Source organism: Pygocentrus nattereri, chromosome 26 (assembly GCF_015220715.1).
Source record: "Pygocentrus nattereri isolate fPygNat1 chromosome 26, fPygNat1.pri, whole genome shotgun sequence".
Classification (NCBI taxonomy): Eukaryota; Metazoa; Chordata; class Actinopteri; order Characiformes; family Serrasalmidae; genus Pygocentrus; species Pygocentrus nattereri.
Window position 1 is genome coordinate 5,788,900 of NC_051236.1, and position 21,934 is coordinate 5,810,833.

The window sequence follows — 21,934 nt, forward strand, 5'->3', positions numbered from 1 at the left end:
AGGGTCCCTATACATACATTTTAAAGATGATTCATTAAAGTTTTTGTGATTCTGTTGTACGTCAGCCCATTTTTCATATCATCCAATAGTTTAGAGAATGGGTTCTCAGCCTTTTTCACTACAACTATAAAGAATAAAATCAACGTTTTTAAAATAGCTTTTCTTTCTTTCTTAATTGCTCACACTAAAAACCTGTTCTTCAGTACACTAACACACCACCACCACCACGTCAGTGTTACTGCAGTGTTGAGAATGATCCACCACCCAAATAGTACCTGCTCTGTGAGGGTCCATGGGGGTCCTGACCACTGAAGAACAGGGTAACAGAGTATCAGAGAATCAGATGGACTACAGTCTGAAACTGTAGAACTACAAAGTGCAGCTATACAGTAAGTGGAGCTGATAAAGTGGACAATGAGCGTAGAAACAATACTTTAATGGTCATAATGGTCATAATATTATGCCTGATGTCCCTACCTACCTACCTACCTACCTAACTAACGGAGTGGTATGTAGTTGTAGTTGAACTTCAGTACTTGAAGTTTTCAGGCCAGCAATAATATCTGCTCAGTTGAATGAATGAAAATTACACTGGAAGAAAGGAACTCAACTCATTGTTTCTGTAGCAGCCGCATTGACCATGACTGAATCAGTAGACTCCTCTATTATGTTTTGTTTTTTGATGAGGTCTTCCTGGATACCGAGACTGACTGACAATTCTGCAAGTTCATAACTTATTGGCATTGCAGGTGGACACGGCGTGAGCAGGCTGACTTTTACCGTACCGTTTCCTCCTTCGGGGTGGTGTACGACCCAGACAAGAAGATCTTTGACTGGAGCCAGTTCCGTGTCTTTGCACGTTTGGAGAGAAAAACAGACGAAAGTTTGGAGAGATATTTCTGGTGCTTTGTGTCTATGTGCCGTACGGCCTGCAGACTGCCGCCAAGGAAGGATGAAGGTAGAGATGGATGGGTGATTTGATGAATAGCTGGATTTGTGCACTTGTTAGGATGTTTTAAACTCTCTTTCCTTCTCCCATGCAGGTCCAGTTGACCCCACTATATTTGTGGAACCCATTACTGAAGAACGAGCTGCCCGCACTTTGTACCGCATTGAGCTCCTGCGGAAGGTCCGTGAGCAGGTGTTGCGTCACCCCCTTCTGGGGGAGCGTCTGAAGCTTTGCCGTCCTAGCCTTTACCTGCCTGTTTGGTGGGAGTGTGGCAAACATGACCGGGACCTTCTCATCGGAGTGGCCAAGCATGGCCTCAGCCGCACTGACTTCTACATTCTCAATGATTCACAGCTGTCATTCCTAGACGCTCATCGCAATTACGTCCACAAAGAAAACTATGGATACCCGGCATCAGGCCTTCCACATCAGCACTGCTGCCTGTATGACACTAATTTGGGACAGTGCCATTCCCCTCAGCCTCCGGAATACCATCCTCCAACTTTGCACCCCTCACAAGCACAGCATCACATGCATGTTCATGGACCTTCCGAAGCTGCAGTAGCATCAGAACCTGGAAGTACCAGGGAAGGCTTCTTGGATTGCCCACCACTGGACGACTCGTTGGAGCTTGGGTCCTTACAGCATGAAGGCTTGACCTCAGACTCGCTCCACAGCAAGTCTGGCAAAGAGGCCTTCAATGGATTCCCATTTAATTCAGCTTCTGCTGGCCAGAGTATGTTAAACTCATATGGTGTACAAGGAGAGCTAAGCGGGGCGCAAGGAGACATGGCTGACTCAATCGCTGGAAAGCTTCGTAGTGACGTTTTGGTTGGAGAGCAGGGTTCCTCAGAGGAGACAGGCTTAATGGCCCCCTCAGTGGAGTTGAATGAACTACAGACACCGTGGGAGAGCTCAGACCATGCCGAACCATCTGATATTTTCAATGAGGCTGATCCAATCTTGGGCACGCCTGCATTGGAAACAGGATTCCTGGACCCTTCACAAAATGAAGATGGACAGGAACGGGATGATCCTCTCACAGACTGCTTGAGCATGCCCAGTTCAGACTCGCAAAGCAACCCGGTAGAACCGCTAGCGCCAAGCTTCATGTTGTTTAAGGAGATTGGAGAGACATCCGTGGAACAACCGGATTTATCTGATAGTCCTCCAGAATATGTTCCCCCACAACCTCTTGTGCTGTCAGATGTGAGCATGGACCAAGCGGAGCCAATGAGCGAGGATCTAGAAGAGAAGCTGAATGATTCTGACATCACACACAGTGACCCCAGTCCAGAAGGTGGAGCAGAACATATGGAATATCACTTTGAGAAAGAAGATCCCTCCCAAGCTAGTGACAGTCCTTTGACAAAGGAAGACTTGTCTTCTGCAGAACCTTCGGTGGAGCCCCTAAAATCAGAGTGCAAGGTACCATTTGAGGATTCAAGTGAGGAGCAGTTGAAGGATCCTTGTGAAGTGTCCTTGGAAGAACCTTGTGAGAAACTCCTAATGGAGTCAGGTAAAGTGCCCTTAGAAGAACCATACACTATGCCCTGCAAAGACGCCCTAGGGGAATCATTTGAAGGGTCTTCTCCCCAAGATCCTAATGAGGAACACATGGAGAAAGAGTCCTCTGAAGAGCCTGGGAAAGAACCCCTAGAACCAATGGTGGAAAATACTCCAGACGACACCACTCTCTCAGCAGAGGAACCTTTGCCGTCATCGTTTCCTTTATCTCCCTCTCTTTCCAGTACAGCACCAGACAGCCACACATTCCCAGATGCTGAGATGGGCCCTCACATAAAACAGGAGTTCCTCCTGGATCCAGGAGGGGCCGAGGTCAAGCCTGAGCCTGACAGCACTACACTGACCCCTCACCTGGACCAGACTGCTGTTCTGGAAGTGAAGGATGAGATAAAGGAAGAGGAAGCAAAGAGTCCAGGTGCCATTTTGTTCGTATTTTTAGAACTTTGTTTTGTTTTGTAGAAAGTTGTTGAAGTAATATGAAGTTCACAATAGGGCTGTGCAGTAAATTGATTTTACATTGTTATTGTGCAAAATGATGTGCAAATCATTTAAATCCTATATTTCATTGAAAATAGAACAAAGATGACAAATGTTGAAACTGAGAAATTTTATTGTTTTTTGAAAAATATTTGCTCATTTTGAATTTGATGCCAACAGCACATTCCAAAAAAAGTTGGGACGGGGGAACAAAAGGCTGGTAAAGTTGTGTAATGCTTAAAAAAAAAACACCTGGTGGTTGATTAGCAACAGGTCAGTAACATGACTGGGTATAAAGGAAATCTCAGAGAGGCGGAGTCTTTTAGAAGTAAAGATGAGGAGGGGTCACCACTCTGTGAAAAACAGCACCATCAAATAGAGCAACAGTTCAAGAAGAACGTTTCTCAACATAAAACAGCAAAGAACTTCTGCTTTTCATCGTCTATAGTACATAATATCATTAAAAGTGTCAGAGAATCTGGAGAAATCTCTGTCTGTGAGGGATGAGGCCAAAAATCAGTATCTGCTGGCTGTGATCTTTGGGCCCTCAGGCAGCACTGCATTAAAACAGACATGATTCTGTAGTGGAAATCACTGCATGGGCTCAGAAACACTTCTGAAAACCACTGTCTTTGAACACAGTTCATCACGGCATCCACAAATGCTGTTAAACTCTAAAACTCAAAGAAGAAACCAGATATAAACTGGATCCAGAAATGCTGCCACCTTCTCTGGGCCCGAGCTCATTTAAAATGGACTGAGGGGAAGTAGAAAAGCGTCCTGAGGGCCGACGAATCAACATCTGAAATTCTTTTTGGAAATCATGGACACTGTGTCCTCCGGGCTGAAGACCTCTTAGCTTGTTATCAGTGCACAGTTCAAAAGCCGACAATATCATGGCTCTGTGTTAAAAAAGTCTGGGAGCTACACTGACCTGATTGCAGTCCAGACCTGTCACCACTGAAAACATCTGGTGCATTATAAAGTGAAAAATACAACAAATGAGCTGTTGAGCAGCTGAGATCCTGTTTCAAACAAGAATGAGAAAACATTTCACTCTCTAAACTACAGCCGTGACTCCTTAATTCCCAAAAACGTACAGAATGCTGGTAAAAGAAGAGGTGATGAAACACAGCAGTAAGCACAACCCTGTCCCAACTTTTTTGAAACATGTCGCTGGCATCAAATTCAGAATGGACATATGTTAAAAAAAAATTCTCAGTTTCAACATTTGATCTGTTGTCTTTGTAGTGTTTTACTGTAAAAATTACACGATTTGCACTTCATTGCATACTATTTTTATTCACATTCTGCAAAGCACACAACTTTTTTGGAAACGGGGTTGTATAATATATATATATATATATATATATATATATATATATATATATATATATATATATAAATGTGTGTGTGTGTGTGTGTGTGTGTGTGTGTGTGTGTATGTATGTATATATATATATATATATATATATATATATTTATACATACGTGTGTGTGTGTGTGTGTATATTTGGGTTTGGGTAGTGTTATGATTGTCTTATTAGTGACGAAGTGGAATGTTCCATCATGTGTTTTAATAAAATAATCGTAACTAAGATATAAAGTTGCTCCAAGTAAAAGGATTTTAGTCTAAAGTCTCAGATTAGTTAAAAGCCCCAAATGTGTTTTCAGCTCTGGCTTGGAACCAGTTAAGTAGAAAGATCCACATATTTTGGGAATGAACCCCATCTGTTCATGTTGCATTATCACTAAAAATAAGCCACAATAGTAAATATGAAATATTAGCTCCTCTATAGCTGATTGTTCCTTGTATGTTGAACTGTGTATGTGTTCAGCTCTGCTGGGAGATGGTTTTGTTGATGCGCCGCGGTTTGCTCCACCAGGATGTGAGGTGGCAGACAATCTCCATGATGTAAGAGAGCCAACCATCGCTCAGCTTCTGCAGGAGAAAGCTCTGTACTCCTTCTCTGAATGGCCTAAGGTACTGTGCATGTTCTGAGGATCATCTTTACTTCTCATGACAGATACTGCTATTCCAGCTTTGTTCACACAGCAGGTGAAAGTGGCCCAAATCCGATATGTGACACAGATGTGTGTCTGTGTGTCAGTGTGGACAGATAAACACACTGAATCTGATGTTTTCGATTCCGACTTGCGACGCTTTCATATGTGATGCTGAAATCCGATGTGTAGCAGTGCAAAATGAATAGCCAGATCAGAATTCACGCGACTTTACGTCAATCCAACTAGACAGTCGTCTCAATTTCACGCTGCTGAGACTCAGAAACATTTTGGGTGATGATTCTGTACCACAAAATTAGAAGGCATGTATCTTTCTGGGTGATGTGCCCAGCTGCCGGTCAGTGAAGATACATGATGGCTCCTGTGATGCTGGTGAAGATGAAGCTGATTCTCCGGAAGCGACTGGCATTCATTGGCGGTCGTGATTGTTTACATCTGGATGAGTTGCGTGAAGCAGCGTGACACTCTGATCTTTTACCCATGTGGGTCAGTTTAGGAGCTGATCTGTTCAGACTGATCATGCATACAGATCACATTTAAAAGATATTGTGAACAAACGCACATTTTCTAAGCCACTTCTCCCTCAGGATCGCAGGGGGAGCTGGAGCCTATCCCAGTGGTCATCAGGCGGAAGGCAGGATACACCCTGGACAGGTCGCCAGTCCATCGCAGGGCAGACAGACTGACAGACATAGACATTCACTCACACCTAGGCGCAGTTTACCATGTCCAATTAGCCTGACTGCATGTCTTGACTGTAGGAGTATGCATGTAGGACTGTAGGAGGAAACCGGAGAACCCAGAGGAAACCCATGCAGACACAGAGAGGACCCAGTGTTGGAGCCAGAATCGAACCCAGGCCCTCCTTGCTGTGAGGGGACAGCGCTACCCACCGCACAGCCATGTCGCCGTGCCGCCCATATTGTGAACAGCCAAACAAAAAAAATCAGATTTGGGCTGCTTTTACCTGCTGTGTAAGTGTTGCCTTAAGGTGCCGTTACTTTATTTTTATGCAATTTCTTCACTCTACACAGGACAGAGTGATCATCAACCGCATCGACAGCATATGCCATGCCATTTTAAAGGGGAAATGGCCTTCCTCGACTCAGCAGTACGAGTCTCCCAGCTCAGTGGCCAACACCTGCACGGCCAACAGTGCCCAGCAGAGAGCAGGGTTTCTGTCTGCCAGAATGCCTCTACCTCAGAGCCTTAACTTCAACATCCCACACTCAGTACCCCGAATACAGAAGGTAACATCACATCTTAGCACTTTTAGAATAAGGGCGGAGCTGCAGCCAAAGTTACGACAGATAATGTACACTGTGTTTCTGAAAGTTTGTAGACAGCAGTGTTTGTTCTGAAATGAAGAATATTAATACTGAGTTTGTCCCCTTTTGCTGCAGTAACACTAGATGTAGGAACATTTTTGATTTGATTGTATTCAGCATTCATGAGAGCATTACTGAGGTCAGGTCCTGATGTTGGATGGTCAGTTCTGGATCAGTAATCAACCCAAAGGTATTGGATGGAGCTCCATCAGTCCAGAGAACAGTTTCACTGCTCCACAGCCCACTGCTGGAGAGCTTTATACCCCTCTAGCTCACATTTGGTGACTTTTAGGTTCGCGGCGCCAAGCATAACAAGACCATCTGGGAACAGCCATGAAAAATGGGCTAAATATGGGGGTGTTACGAGACTTATTAGGGAGTGGAAAACTCTCTAAACCAATCCAACGCCGGGGGCGCTGGCATGCGCATCAACATTGTCTAATGGACAACAAACCTGTCGTCAACCCAGAAATGAAACATGAGTCTTAATTCGCTCATTAGAAGGGCTGTGTGGATCCCTTTGGACACATAGTCTAGTTTTAGGAAGATCATCCTGTTTATGTTCTTTACAACCATAACATCATCATTTCAGATGCTGCGTCTTCAGCCCTTTGATATTTAACCTTCCCTTTAATCTGTCTCTCTTTTCCTGTCAGGAGCGCTTGGTGACCCCTGCGTTTCTTCCCGAACTCAAGCGTCCCAGGCGAGGCTTCGAGTTCGAGGCGGAGGTTCTCGCCAAATCAAGCCATCTTGGAGAAAAAATTCAAGTTGGCGTCTCTCACCGTGGAAGCGCGCTCCTTCTCAACGGGTGGCAAGAAGCGGCCATGGACCTGTCCAAGTCCACAGAACTTGCGGTTGGTGGGGAGACTGGCCCAATGAGTCACATGACCCATTCTGTCCAATCAGCACCTCATAAGATTCCCGGCCTGGGCTCGATGGGACTGGACATGGCTGGCATTCTGCAAGCAGGCCTTATACACCCTGTTACAGGGCAGATTGTTAATGGTAGCCTTCGGCGTGATGACTCGATAATGCGGAGAAGGAGAGGGCGGAGAAGAAATGTGGAAGATTCTGATCTGGGATTCATGAAGGGACAAGGCATACATTTACCTGAGCAACAGGTAATTTCTGCCCATATCATGGAAAACTGAATTTAATGCTTTCCTTTTTTAATTGAAGGAGTTTTAATGCACAATGCTACAGTCCTTACAGTCCATATATGGAAACTATGCTGCAAAATCTGCTTGGTTTAAATCCATTGCTTCTGTGATTTCACCAGAACCAGTCCAGCTGCATATATCAGCCTGATCAGCCCACAGCAGGTTAAGAAGTGCTATAGAACGGGCTGCTTTCTGACTGAGGGAACAATACAGGGCAGCCAATCAGAACAGAGCTCATTTACATACCAGTCTTCAAGGCACAGAAAGACAAAACTATTTTATGGCTGTTTTTGGTACATAAAACCACATAAATCTTAAATAAATTCTCCTTAACAGCACAATGATTACCCAATAATGTTTTATAAATATATATATATATATATATATATATATATATATATATATATATATATATATATATATATATATAACAGTGACAATACAGTACTAACATGCTTTCATTAAATATGCTACATCACTGTTACCATCATTTTTTTTGGTGTTCAGTGTTGAAACAGCATTAAATTTGCTTAAGAACAAAATAACTAGAATATCAACACTCGAGTCTCAGGACTTAAGACTAACCCACCACATCTTCAATGTTTTTTATGTAATATATAGGCACGACAAGAGGGGCTCAACCATGCCATCGTGTCCTCCACCTCCTCTCAGCCAGAACGTCCCTCCGCTGCCCCTTCAGCTCCTCCTTCCACAGAGCCACTGACCACAAGTGTGGACAGAGAGGCAGCCAGTAAAAGTCTGATGGAATGGCTCAGACAGAACCCCAGCTACAGCTTGGAGCTCCCTGCTTTTCCACCGGTCAGTCAACCAAATGTTTAGTGCCTAGAAACCAATTATTTAGGCCCAATCCAACTTTTTACCCCTACCCCTTGTTTATTGAGTGTCGCTCTAACCCCTTTAACTGAGCTACAGGGCAGTGATTGAGATCTTCCCTCTGAAATGAGACCCTCACTTCATTAACAGCTTCTTGCGCCGCTCTGTTGGCGACCCTGCCCGTCTGCAGTGACAGCAGAGGAGGGTAAAGTTCAGCTCCTCACTGCTGGGCTTTAGTTACATTTAGGGATCATACGCCTTCAAAGAGGGGGCAATTATTTATTATCACCCCCGTAATTCTTCAGTGATATGAAGCTGAAGTCAGATATTCTCCACATTCTTGTTAGATTTTCCCCGTTGCACCGTAAAGGGCGCAGTGTCAAACAGTATCAGACAGTGAAGCGTATCAGACAGTGAAGAGCATCAGACAGTGAAGAGCATCAGACAGTGAAGTGTATTAGACAGTGAAGAGCATCAGACAGTGAAGTGTATTAGACAGTGAAGCGCATCAGACAGTGAAGCATATCAGACAGTGAAGAGCATCAGACAGTGAAGCATATTAGACAAAGAAGAGCATCAGACAGTGAAGAGCAACAGACAGTGAAGCGTATTAGACAGTGAAGAGCATCAGACAGTGAAGTGTATTAGACAGTGAAGCATATCAGACAGTGAAGAGCATTAGACAAAGAAGAGCATCAGACAGTGAAGAGCATTAGACAGTGAAGAGCAACAGACAGTGAAGCGTATTAGACAGTGAAGAGCATCAGACAGTGAAGCGTATTAGACAGTGAAGAGCATCAGACAGTGAAGCATATTAGACAGTGAAGAGCATCAGACAGTGAAGCGTATTAGACAGTGAAGCGCATCAGACAGTGAAGCGCATCAGACAGTGAAGCGTATTAGACTGTGAAGCTCATCAGACAGTGAAGCTCATCAGACAGTGAAGCGCATCAGACAGTGAAGAGCATCAGACAGTGAAGCGTATTAGACAGTGAAGAGCATCAGACAGTGAAGCGCATCAGACAGTGAAGCGTATTAGACTGTGAAGCTCATCAGACAGTGAAGAGCATCAGACAGTGAAGCGCATCAGACAGTGAAGCGTATTAGACTGTGAAGCGCATCAGACAGTGAAGCGCATCAGACAGTGAAGCGCATCAGACAGTGAAGCGCATCAGACAGTGAAGCGCATCAGACAGTGAAGCTCATCAGACAGTGAAGAGCATCAGACAGTGAAGAGCATCAGACAGTGAAGCGTATTAGACAGTGAAGAGCATCAGACAGTGAAGCGCATTAGACAGTGAAGAGCATCAGACAGTGAAGCGTATCAGACAGTGAAGAGCATCAGACAGTGAAGCGTATCAGACAGTGAAGAGCATCAGACAGTGAAGCGTATCAGACAGTGAAGAGCATCAGACAGTGAAGCGCATCAGACAGTGAAGCGTATTAGACAGTGAAGAGCATCAGACAGTGAAGCGCATTAGACAGTGAAGAGCATCAGACAGTGAAGCGTATCAGACAGTGAAGAGCATCAGACAGTGAAGCGTATCAGACAGTGAAGAGCATCAGACAGTGAAGCGCATCAGACAGTGAAGCGTATCAGACAGTGAAGCGTATTAGACAGTGAAGCTTATCAGACAGTGAAGCATATTAGACAGGATTCTGGCTGTTTTCATATTTCTAATGGATTTGATAAACACATTTTCACACATTTATTTTGTATGAAACTTTTCTGTGTGTTATATTTTCCCATACATTTTAAAATAAATGCATTTTAAAATGCATTTGGTTAATGTGGGAAAATATTCTGAAATATTTTTTGTGTTTGGAGTGTATTTCAACTATCTAAAAATAAATGTCCTGTGTGTGTGTGTGTGTGTGTGTGTGTGTGTATAAAATAGAGAGAGTTTATTTATGTTATTTATATATATATAGACAGTATCTCACAAAAGTGAGTACACCATTTCTGCAAATATCTTATTCTATCTTTTGATGGGACGACTTTATAGAAATGAAACTCTGATCTAACTTAAAGTGGTCAGTGTGCAGCTTGTATAGCAGTGCAGATTTACTGTCAGAACTAAAGAACTAAACACACAGCCATTAATGTCTAAACAGCTGGCCGCACAAGTGAGTCCACCTCACAGTGAACGTGTCCACATTGTGCTCAATTGTGATACTATGAAAGTGAGATACTATGCATTTAATATATATATATATAAATGATGCATCGGTGTATTTTCACAACTCTAATAGTCAGTGTTTCAGCATCACTAAATGCTCTGTATGATTATTAATCCTTATTGGTTGCATTATTACTAACAAAGCTAATGTTTCTGAATGCAGAGTTCAACATTACAGTAAGATCAACATTACACTCAGCTGGGAACAAAAGAGCACAAACTTAAAAGACTGAATTTCTTGTTCTCGTTCCTGTCTCATCTGTCCTTCTTCTGTCAGTCTCAGACCGCAGGCATAATGCACGGTTTTGTTGAACGTCCAAAACAGAGGAGGCATCGCTGTAAAGACCCCACCAAGTTGGACGTGAACTCCCTCACCGGAGAGGAGAGAGTGCCTGTAGTGCACAGGAGCACAGGGCGCAGGGTAAGAGACGTTAACTTACCATTACTGCTTTCAAAGAATGTTACGTCATCTCACAACACTGACTTTTAATGCTTTAATTCCACTGGTCTTAGCTGGGTGGCGCTATGGCCCCAGCCATTAAGGAGCTTTCCCAATGGCTGGATGCAAACTCCGAATATTCCATAGCTCCCGACTGGGCAGATGTAGTGAAGCATTCAGTAAGTCCTCAACTAATACCATGCTTATTTTTTTATTAACGCAGTCAAAGGATGTGACATACTTATATATACAGTACATGTCCAAAAGTACCCAGATGATTATTGATCAGACCAAAGGTACTGACCATCCCGTATCAGTACCTGACCTCACTAATGCTCAATCAAATCTTCACAGCAATGTTCCAACATCTTCTCCAGGGGTCGGCAATCCAAATGTTGAGAAAACCATTTTGTCCTTAAATAAAAATCAATCCACCTGTTGAAGTAACATTTTACCATCCTGGCTGTAAAAGTGTCTCAGTATGTGCTGATGTGCTGTATGGACTAAAATATATGATCTAAGTGAAAATGCAGCCTCACTCTGCTCTGCTTGAAGCTTCAGCTCAGCTATAGCCGCTTTTCTCGCATCTCCAGCAGGAAACTTTTCCTCAAAAGTAGAACAGTTTCTTGTAAAATGTCTCTCAACCTCCGTCTTTTTTACGAGGCTGGAGTCGCTTCTCATTCGCCAGCTTCTTGATGGAATTGGCCCGATCAACCTTAAATGCCAGAATGTAACTGCTGCACCATTTAAGGTGGAACAGGCCAATTCCATCAAGAAGTTGGCGGATGAGAAGTTTCACGACTTTTTAGTGTTTGACAGTTTCTTGATGCAGATTAAATGTATCAGGAAACCAGCTGGAGTGATTATAAATGCAAATAAGTTGATTAGTCTTTAAATTATGGATGTTCGTCTTAAGCCTTTCTTTTTTTTGCCCTTTCGTTAGTTACCAGCTAGGCGAGGTGGCCGTCAGCGTTGTTGTGTGACGTTCTTTAGGGTTAAAGTTATACATTGATTGGTTATTTTATTGTTGTCAAAAAATCAAATTCTGCTGTGGAGCTGCAAGAAAGCAGTAAAGCAGTCGCATGTAGATCTGGAGCTGCATGTTTGCCGACCTCTGGTCCAGTATAAAGCCTTCATAGAAGAGTAGAGGCTGTTACTGCAGCACAAACTCACTATTAATACTTTAATTTCAGATGAAACACTGCTATCTACAAACCTTTGGACATATAGTGTATAGTAAGTGTTTGCAAAGTGACTTTATGTTGTGAGATTCCTAAAGATCTGTCATCACCTGCGTTCCAGGGATTCCTCCCGGAAGGAAAGTTCACCCGCATCCTCACTGAACCGGTGAACCGGGACTCCGGCGCACGTCGGCGAGGCAGGCGACCCCGTAGCGAGATGCCCAAAGCCCCCGAGCTGCCAGCTGGCATGGGACCACTCTTTATGAACGGTGGGCTCATTGGTAGCATGGACCTGGTCAGCTTACCCAACCTCCGCAATGTCCCTGGCATCCCGATAACCAGTCTCATGGGCTTCCCTCACGGTTTCGCTGCTGCTGTCCCTGGAGAAGACACTAAGAGCAGTCTGGGCATGCTACCCATGATGCTCCACAGCATGCCGGCGGTGCAGCCATCCATGTACGGCGCTCATGTGAGCAGGCTGATGAACCAACCGCCGTCCACTGCAGCCTCCAGCACATCCGCAGCTGCCAGCTCCTCCAGCACGGCGACAGTAACGTCCACGTCCTCCGTCCCTGTGGCCTTAACCCCAAGCCTGGTGGACAGCTCCAGCGCAGTGGCCCCCCTCGAGAGGGCCAGCCCTGAGTCTAGTACTGACAGACGGAGCACGGACGAAAGGCCACTAGGCGAGGACGAAAGGAACGCGGCGACTGTCGCCGCCCCTGTGGCGACTAGCAGCAGTGCTAGCATTACGAGCACTGGGAGCCATTTGGCCTTCAACCCCTTCTTGATCCCAGGAATGTCCCACGGACTGCTATATCCGCACATGTTCCTCCCGCACGGCAGCATTATGGCACTTCCGGCCATGCCGGCAGCAGATAGCACCAACAGCCCCAAGCGAAAGAGAAAGAAAGCAAAGGATGACGGAGGGGCGGAAGGAAGCGGTGGTGGCACGCAGGTGGAAGCTGGGGAGACAAAGGGGTTGAGGATTGAACAGACAGCGGAGAGCAAGAGGCTGGAGGAAGCTCTGCCAGCCGTGGAGACCACTGAGGTTGGAGGTCACAGCTGCTGTGACCCTCCAGCCGAGGTCAAGAGCACTGACAATAAGAAAGAAAGGGAAGGAGAGGGAGTAACGGGGCGTAGCGTCTCTGCAGCAGAAGAAAAAGGCTCGGAGGACGTGCTGTAGACTCCGCGCTCCCCTCCAAACACTACCGTCGTGTGTTGTGTTGGTAAAAGTTTGTGTAAAGAACTTTAATTATCCACTTGTTAATGTTTATAGATCTGCTGCCTAATCAAAACAGGGGAATTCTCTGACATAATAGCATGCACACGCTTACAGGTCTCAATACCACAAGGGGAAACATCGTTCTCAGTGTTGCGGCACGGGAGCGGGTCCGGACCCGCTGAGGCCGTGGAGGATGCTTAGCTCCGCATTAGAAGTGATTACATCTTTTATTTTCTCTTTTGTTTTCCATATAAACTCCTCCTGGATCCTGAGAAAGCGTGCAGTAGAGGGTAAACGGTAAAGGGCCGTTTGAAAGCGGCACGATTATGTTTACAGGATTTCAGACAAAACGTGCTCCTGTTGTCACGAGAGATTCGATTAGGTTACCCATAGAGATGCTTATAAAAAAACGACAAACCAACCCACCTCTCCATAGGTGCATTAGCAGGGTCGCTGCTGTCGTGACGTTGGACTCCATCCCTAGTTGCTGCTATGTGTTCATTCTAGTGGAAACTGTAGAGCTGTAAAACATCCGAGTCTGTACAAAGCTATAAGTGACACGATGAGTGCAATGAAACCTTAGAGAAAAAGCACTGCTTCTTTTGAAAAAGATAGCAAAGAACAATCCAGAGATTGATTTATCATGTATCGTTTGTCTTTTCCCGTTATATTCCCGCAATGTCACTTTGAAATGATGCCCTTCGGTCTTTCAGAGAGGCGGTCTGCTCTGTGAGGACCAGTATGGGTGGGCTACAGGGGCGAATCGTTAGTGCCGTAGGCGAGCTTGGGTTCTAGTAGGGTTTAGGTGGGGTTTTAACAGTATGGGAGATAATGCATCAACACTTTGACGGTTCTGCCGGAGGTGTGGAGCTATTCCTGTGGAGAATATGTAAACATTTCATTCATAGAGGTGGGCAATATGCCAATAATATGACAAATAGTTTCACTGTACAGAGGGTGGATGTCTGATGAGACACTAGTGCCACAAAACTTTGGGAACAATCCAGATTAATGATTCATTTCCATTTAAACCGAACGAATTATGCGGTCCTAAAAATGGTTTGACCAAAAATGGAATTTGCTTAATTTTTCATGTTTACTGTCCAAGTTTGGCTTCTTCACTTTAACAGGACCTACGAGGCTAATGTTGCTAAAACTGGAACTCAATAGTCACCCAAATCTTTTCGGTAAATATATCGCTCAGGCTCGGGGGGACGTCACCAGGTGGCCGAACGCTGCGAGCTGCCACTTTAGACATCAGAGGCGTTTCTGTTTATAAACATACAGTCGCAGGAAACACTCCTGGTCGTACGTTTGGTCAATTTATTAAGAGAAAATAAGTTATCCCGTATTTTACAGAGAACACACTAACGTGGCTTACTTTTTCCTTTTTTCTCTTTTTATTAATGTGTAATTAATTTTTTAGAAAATAATGTAAAATATATGTGCCATTACTTTTGCACAGTCCACATTTTGTTTCCCAAGATGAAATTCGGCAAATAAACATCAGTTTTGCACTAAAATGTGCAGGAGTGTGTCTCTGTAGAGGATTTGTTAAGTCATTTTAACAAAAAAAAATCAACACAAATTTAAGGTTAAATATTAAATTAAATGTTTTCCGAACTGTAATAAGTTAACGTCATCTATAGGGAAAACACTTAAATATGTATATTTAAATACACAAAAAAAACTGCAATTTAAATTTTTGCTAAGACAAAAAAGCAAAATCAAAATAATAAAATAAAACGATGCCTACGTGCAATTATTATTTTTCTGAGAATAAAATAATGTAAATGTGCCATAACTTTTGCACAGTCCACATATTATGTTTCCCAAGATTAATTAAGTGCTACAGCAGCAAAGGGAGAGCAAAGCATTCAAGAAAATAAGTAACAAGAAGAGAATTAAACAAGAAATTAATCTTGTAAATCACCAAGGTTTACAGTTTGTTACTTGCTACTTCTTAGACAACATATATAACCCTAAAAATAAAAGTAAGGTAAGAATATATATATTACTGCTGTCGGAACAAAACCTCGTATCTCCATTTTTCTCATTTTTCAGTTTTTGACATATTTTGAACGTGCCCATAGAACGTGCCTATATATTGTGTGTATATTCCATGATGACTGGACCAAAAGAAATGACCTAAAAGACGTCTGGTTCCATTGACTTACATTAAAAGTAGAGTAGGTTTTTACCCTCTCCTGTAAAGATAGAATTTTGGAGATGCGAGGTTTTGATCCGACAGCAGCGAAATATAAATATAAACTGTAGGCAGATAAACAGCAGCTGTGTGTGTTTTGACCAGGGTGCCTTGAACACTTTTGTATGTCTTCAGTTCTTTGAATTTAAGATTTAAGAACATTACATAGTTATAAAAATAATTATATAATCATAAATAGAAACACCACCCATGGAGTGGAATCTGTACGCCTGCGTGAACGTCACTAGGAGGCGCTTTTGGGGGTCTGTTTATTTGAGTGAGATTTGGGTGACTATTGACTTCCAGTGTTGGTGCCGTGAGTCTTGTAGGTCCAGTTTAAAATAAGGAAGCAAACTTTGGACACCAAACACGTCTTGACCGCTCGACTACATCTGGATGCACGTTGTGGCACGATTTATCGGTATCACGGTAAGTATTGTGATATAGTGTCATATCGCCCACCTCTGCTCATCCATATGAACACTATGAGTGGAAATAAGATGGGAAAAGTGTCATTCCTGTGTTTGTCCCATGTGTATAGTACAGAGGACCCGGGGTGATGTGGCACATGGCCTTCTTCTATAAAACGCTCTCCTCTGATGCATCTGAACATGCTGTAGAGTAGTATTAAGATTTTTTTTTTATAAAAAAACAAACATGTAAATCTATCTAGCTGTATATTGCTGTTACTTTTGTTTACGAGCACATTCTTCTTTTTTTTGCTTGTTTTTTCCTCTTGCCAGTTTGGTCATTGGGAGAAACTTTAAAATCAGTTCTAGGCCCTCTGCGTTTATCATACTGTACACTAGACTTTAATTTTGGCGCTTTACCCCCAGATCTCACAACAGGGTCGCTGTCTCTTCTGATTTTTCTGGTTTTAGAAAGTGTTTTGGGTGATTTTCAGATCTTCTCTCAGCCTTTTCTTTGTTTTCCGATGTGAAAACATTTTGCACAGTCCTTCTGGTGAATGTTTACCCGTTTGACCGTATTTCCGTCTCACGTCCTTTTTACTATCATTTTAGTTTTTCTGTTTCTTTGTGTGCGTGTGTTCGTGTGGAAGCATGCGCACGCCTGCACACGTCACTACCTGTAGAGGGCGGTATGACCTGCGTACTTTATATCTCTCGTCTATAACCACAGCCCCCTTTTACTGTTACGTTTCGTTGCCTTGTCACTTCCTGTGACTCCGTGTTGTAATTTATTTACTTTGTTTTGGCTTTGCCAGACTTTCACCAAATATAAAGTGTTTTTCTTTGATCTACTTTAGTTTATGTTACAATCTATTTGCCTTATTTAGCATTTTAAACGTGTTTGTTACATCTTCATGTTGAACCGTGTGTGTTGAGGTAATTATGTAGAATTTTCATGTTTTGAAATGGGAAGCACTCCGGTACCGGTTTCTGAATGGCCTCTCTGGTTGTATACGTGCTGGCCTCTGTAAAATACATTGTTTTTGTGATGCAGTTAGTCGGGCCCTCCAGGATTTTGCGGTTCTAGACTTTCAGATTTGCTTCACATTGCCCTAAAAGTTCATAATTTAAACTAAAACTTTGGGAAAGTGGGGCACAAACTGATGAGATAAAAGGTAACTTGGATTGTTTATGCAACCTATGAGCACAGTATTCCGTACACTTACAACTTTTCCTATCTGCGTAATTGAAAAAACACTTTTCCTGGTCATTTATCCACAATACCTACACTATATTTCCAAAAGTATTCGCTCGTCTGGCTTCACACACATATGAACTTGAGCGACGTCCCATTCTTAATCCATAGGGTTTAATATGATGTCGGCCCACCCTTTGTAGCTAAAACAGCTTCAACTCTTCTGGGAAGGCTTTCCACAAGGGTTAGGAGTGTTTATGGGAATTTTTGACCGTTCTTCCAGAAGAGCATTTGTGAGGTCAGACACTGATGTTGGATGAGAAGGCCTGGCTCACAGTCTCCACTCTAATTCATCCCAAAGGTGTTCTATGGGGTTGAGGTCAGGACTCTGTGCAGGCCAGTCAAGTTCTTCCACACCAAACTGGCTCATCCACGTCTTTATGGACCTGCTTTGTGCACTGGTGTACAGTCATGTTGGAACAGGAAGGGGCCGTCCCCAAACTGTTCCCACAAAGTTTGGAGCATGAAATTGTCCAAAATCTCTTGGTGCTGAAGCTTTAAGAGTTCCTTTCACTGGAACTAAGGGGCCGAGCCCAACTCCTGAAAACACCCCCACACCATAATCCCCCCTCCACCAAACTTTACACTCGGCACAATGCAATCAAACAAGTACCGTCTCCTGGCAACTGCCAAACCCAGACTCATCCATCGGATTTCCAGACAGAGAAGCGTGATTTGTCACTCCAGAGAACACGTCTCCACTGCTCTAGAGTCCAGTCCAAGCTCCTTCTCCGGAAGCTGGTATACGGAACACTGACGGCACAAAGTGATGACACAGAGAACATTTCTTTCTTATGTCTTTAAAAGTATTCGCCCAAATATGACCAATTAAAATGCACCCAACCAGTCACTACATCCTGTGTGACTTTTCACAGTATTTTCACACAAACTTCTGAAACACGAAACGTGTCGAAGTGTATCGGAATACTGCACTCTTCCGTTAGTTAAACAGGTTCCAGTAAAACGAGCTTTTGGTCATCTTCTTGTGTTCCCATAGCAACATCATCTGTGAATTTTCTCTAAATTCTCCCTAAAGACCCTAAAGTTTTAATCTCATAAAAGTACAGAATTCACTGCTATATCGTTTTAATCTCCTCTTGCTGTGTGTAATACAGCAGCGGTAAGAAGCAGATAAACAGTGAGAGTTACAGCCTCCACACGGGGGGGTTAGTTTAACACACAAAGACTCCCAAAGTAAACAGTCAGGAAATTTGGGATTTTATTCAGACATTTATTCAGATTAAATACAATTAATATTAATACAGAAAGTAGTGATTTTATTGCCAGTGTTCTTGTTTAACCGTTTTCTGTCCTCTCCTTGAACCAAGGGATTATTATTGTTTAGTCGTCTTCCAATATTATGAGAAATCAGACGCTGATTTATTTGAATAAATCTGTGATGTCTGGAGGCTTGGAGGAGAAATCTGGAACCAAACTTTGCTCTTCAAACTAGCTCACAAGATATCGAGTACTTTTTTTGAAAGTTATTATGTTTATTTGCATTTATATAATCACAGTCATGATGTAATCCAGACAAAACACACCTACTGTCCAGGTGAGTGGGCTTGAATAATGTGCGTATGTGCGTTTTGAACATTTCAGTCTTATTATGCTGATAAGTCAAAATTATGAGTTTGAGAGCCTCCCTGCACTAAACATATTCATTTTGATATACATTTTGCTGTATTTAGATTAAGAATTTTCTTTTTTTCATTGAATTTACAGATTTCCGTTTGATTAATTGTGTTTGCATCAATTAGTAGCATCAGTGACTGATTCAACTCTGGCCTTGTGTATGTATTGTTTTCATTTGTTAGGAGAGGTGTGTAGACTGATTTTATAGATCATAATACAAACTTATATTGGTCATTAAAAAGAACACGTTTATGATACAAAAACACCCTTAAGGTTGTTTTACGATCATGGATCTGGAGAAATATCTGTGGAAATTCACAGACGACGTTGCTATGGGAACACAAGATGACCAAAAGCGCCCTCTACTGGAACCTGATAAACTACATGAAGTAAAAAATGTGCTGTTTTGTGCCTCCCATTCCTCCTTCATTCGGTTCTGAACTGCCGATTTGGTCTGATATTCACTGTAATCCCTTGTTTGAATCGTGAGTCAAACTGATGGGAAACAAATGAGAACTCTGAGCGTTTTGTTCGGCCCACTGAACGGCACTTATTTAGGAAAAACAACAGTAATAACCATTATTCAGTAGCTTTACTTACAAATGAGCAAAACATGATCAGTCATTCTGGTGGTTTGGGTGGTTGGATAGTGTAGTGGGTAACATCTCTGCCTTCTACACTGTAGACTGGGGTTCAATCCCCTGTTTGGAGAAGCACCCTACACTATACCAATAAGAGTCCTTGGGCAAGACTCCTAACACCGTCTTTGCCCACCTGTGTAAACTGATCAAATCGTAAGTCGCTCTGGATAAGAGCGTCAGCCGTAAATGTACATTTTTATCCAAATGTGTCACCAAGAAAGCAAAACAAAATCCAGGAGGGCCTGACCGATTTTGGAAATCGAAAAAAGCATCTCCATCTTCTCGTTAATTCTGTTGGATCATGTTTCTCGACAGTGTTGTGAAGCACAAAATGACTCGTTTCACTATTTTTGCATCACTAAAATCATAATCATGACTAGAATGATCCTGAAAGTGTCGCTAAAAGAAGCTTTTATTCTGTGATTTTATCCTTTTTGCCACTATATAGATCAACTCTCTACAACTCTAAACTGTTAAAGGGGAGCTCCACCCGTTTTCCAAAATTTCTGCATAATTGAGTCCTTGAGGTGTAATCAGTCTCTTTCAGAGGGGTTTGGTGTGAAATGGTTCAGACGTCTTTACAGTGGTGGTGATGGGAACCAGGCGTCACCATGACTACAACACAGATATAGACACTTTATTTACCATCCAGAACCACCAGAGAACCTCCACCAGTCTTCTGAGTTTATATGGAATGTTGATGATGGAAAACAGTGGAAACTCTGGAATAATCAGTTTTCTTTGGGGACTATTTTGCCGCACAGCACCCTGCATGTCTCCCTCCACCATGAATGGAGTTGAAGTTCTCTAAACTATCATAAAACAGCGTCTCAGTCATCAGGCAGTGCATCATGAATGTCTGGTTCCTATCACCACCACTGTGACTTCTTAGCCATTTAATAATGCAGAAATCTGTGGAATAACCACTTAAGTTGCTTTCTAACATACTTCCCTTTGTTCCTTGTGATGTTAAACGAGGGCTTCTGTACATATACAACCAGAGAGAGTTAACTGATCTCCCGACACTACATTTCTGGTTGTATCTACATAAATTTTCAAGAAAACGCACCAAATGTGGCATCAGAAACATTTGATTATTATTATTATTACTATGACTATTATTATTATTATTATTATTAGTGCTGTCAAGTCATTTCCGACTCCTGGCCACCATATGGATAGTGTTCTCCAGAATATCCTGTCTTCTGTTTGGGCCTTCAGGCTTCTGGGAAGTCAAAAACACTCCATCCATTTTCAGAACTTGTTAAAAACTTGAACTATCCACTTGGTGCAGCATCAACTGAAGGTCAATGAGTATTTATTCAGTTTCCATGTCATTCTAGCACTCCGAGCGTTCCCAGGTGTTGTCACCCCCCCCCCTCTCTCTCTCTGTTGGTATTTGATAATAATTTATCAGTAGGTCAGATTTCCGTTCATTATTTTTTCTATTTATTGTACTCCACTGTCTTGCCAGTTGTTATCTGTCTCTGTATTTCAACATGTACATAAAAGAAGTTGCTGTCTATAGACTTTGGGTGTTTTCCTGTCATGGAATGTCTGTTGTTTCTTTTTTTAATCCAACATAAAAGCTCAAATGTTGTAGAAACTGAACTGCTAGCAGTGCTAGCCACACCCCCCATATTCGAATAGCTACTGTGTGGCACACGACGTCATTGGTTCAGAGTCCACTTTGGTTGTTTTGGGAGCAAAATTAGTGTCGACTGGGATTAATTAAGCCTCTGATTTCCTCTCGTCCGTCACGTTCCAATCTGAGGAAGGACAAAACTGCACTGTGTCCAAAAGGCTGTAGACTATGGCGCTTCTTCTGAAATTAAGGGTATTATTTGGGAGTTTGCCCCCCGTTGCTGCAGTAGGACCCTATGACAACAGCCCTTAAGCCCAAGACAGCTGACATTAACCTACATAAACGTGTATAAAGGCTTATTTCAATAGACGTCATTTGTCATAAAGGCTGCTTTTGCCAGCTTTAATGTCAGGTTGACCCCTCAGAGCGGTTTGCTGTGTAATGGTTCAGATGTCTTTACAGTGGTGGTGATGGGAACCAGGCGTCGCCATGACTACAACACAGATATAGACACTTTATTTACCATCCAGAACCACCAGAGAACCTCCACGAGTCTTCTGAGTTTATACGGAATGCTGATGATGGAAAATAGTGGAAAATCCGGAATAATAAGTTTTCTTTGGGGACTGCATGTCTCCCTCCACCATGAATGGGATCAATAAAAATATTTGGTTACACTTTACTGTAGAGTGCTGTTCATGAGGCTACATAACACCTACATAAGCTTGACATAATCTGACGTAACTGTTTATAAATGCTTATTCCAATCGTCAGCATCTGTCATTTATCTTGCTTTAGCTAACTGTGATCAAGACTGGCAAATATAACCATTATAGCGAATGACACCTACTGCTATAAGCTTTTATAAACACTTATGCAG

General features: G+C 42.8%; 1 protein-coding gene across 4 annotated transcripts in view; it reads left to right on the forward strand.

Annotated features, from left to right (window-relative positions):
* chd6 (chromodomain helicase DNA binding protein 6) overlaps positions 1 to 15,429 on the forward strand; it is a 106,930-nt gene extending 91,501 nt beyond the window's left edge. For 3 of the 4 annotated variants that reach the window (XM_037534969.1, XM_037534970.1, XM_037534971.1), the window contains exons 30-38: positions 750 to 958; positions 1,044 to 2,891; positions 4,792 to 4,937; positions 6,013 to 6,228; positions 6,963 to 7,427; positions 8,088 to 8,285; positions 10,758 to 10,901; positions 10,994 to 11,098; positions 12,222 to 15,429. In XM_037534969.1, coding sequence (XP_037390866.1) covers positions 750 to 958; positions 1,044 to 2,891; positions 4,792 to 4,937; positions 6,013 to 6,228; positions 6,963 to 7,427; positions 8,088 to 8,285; positions 10,758 to 10,901; positions 10,994 to 11,098; positions 12,222 to 13,283 — 4,393 coding nt within the window. In that variant the 3' untranslated portion in view covers positions 13,284 to 15,429. The remainder of the gene's footprint in view (positions 1 to 749; positions 959 to 1,043; positions 2,892 to 4,791; positions 4,938 to 6,012; positions 6,229 to 6,962; positions 7,428 to 8,087; positions 8,286 to 10,757; positions 10,902 to 10,993; positions 11,099 to 12,221) is intronic. The other variant, XM_037534973.1, reaches the window with a different exon arrangement.
* Positions 15,430 to 21,934: the final 6,505 nt, after the last annotated feature.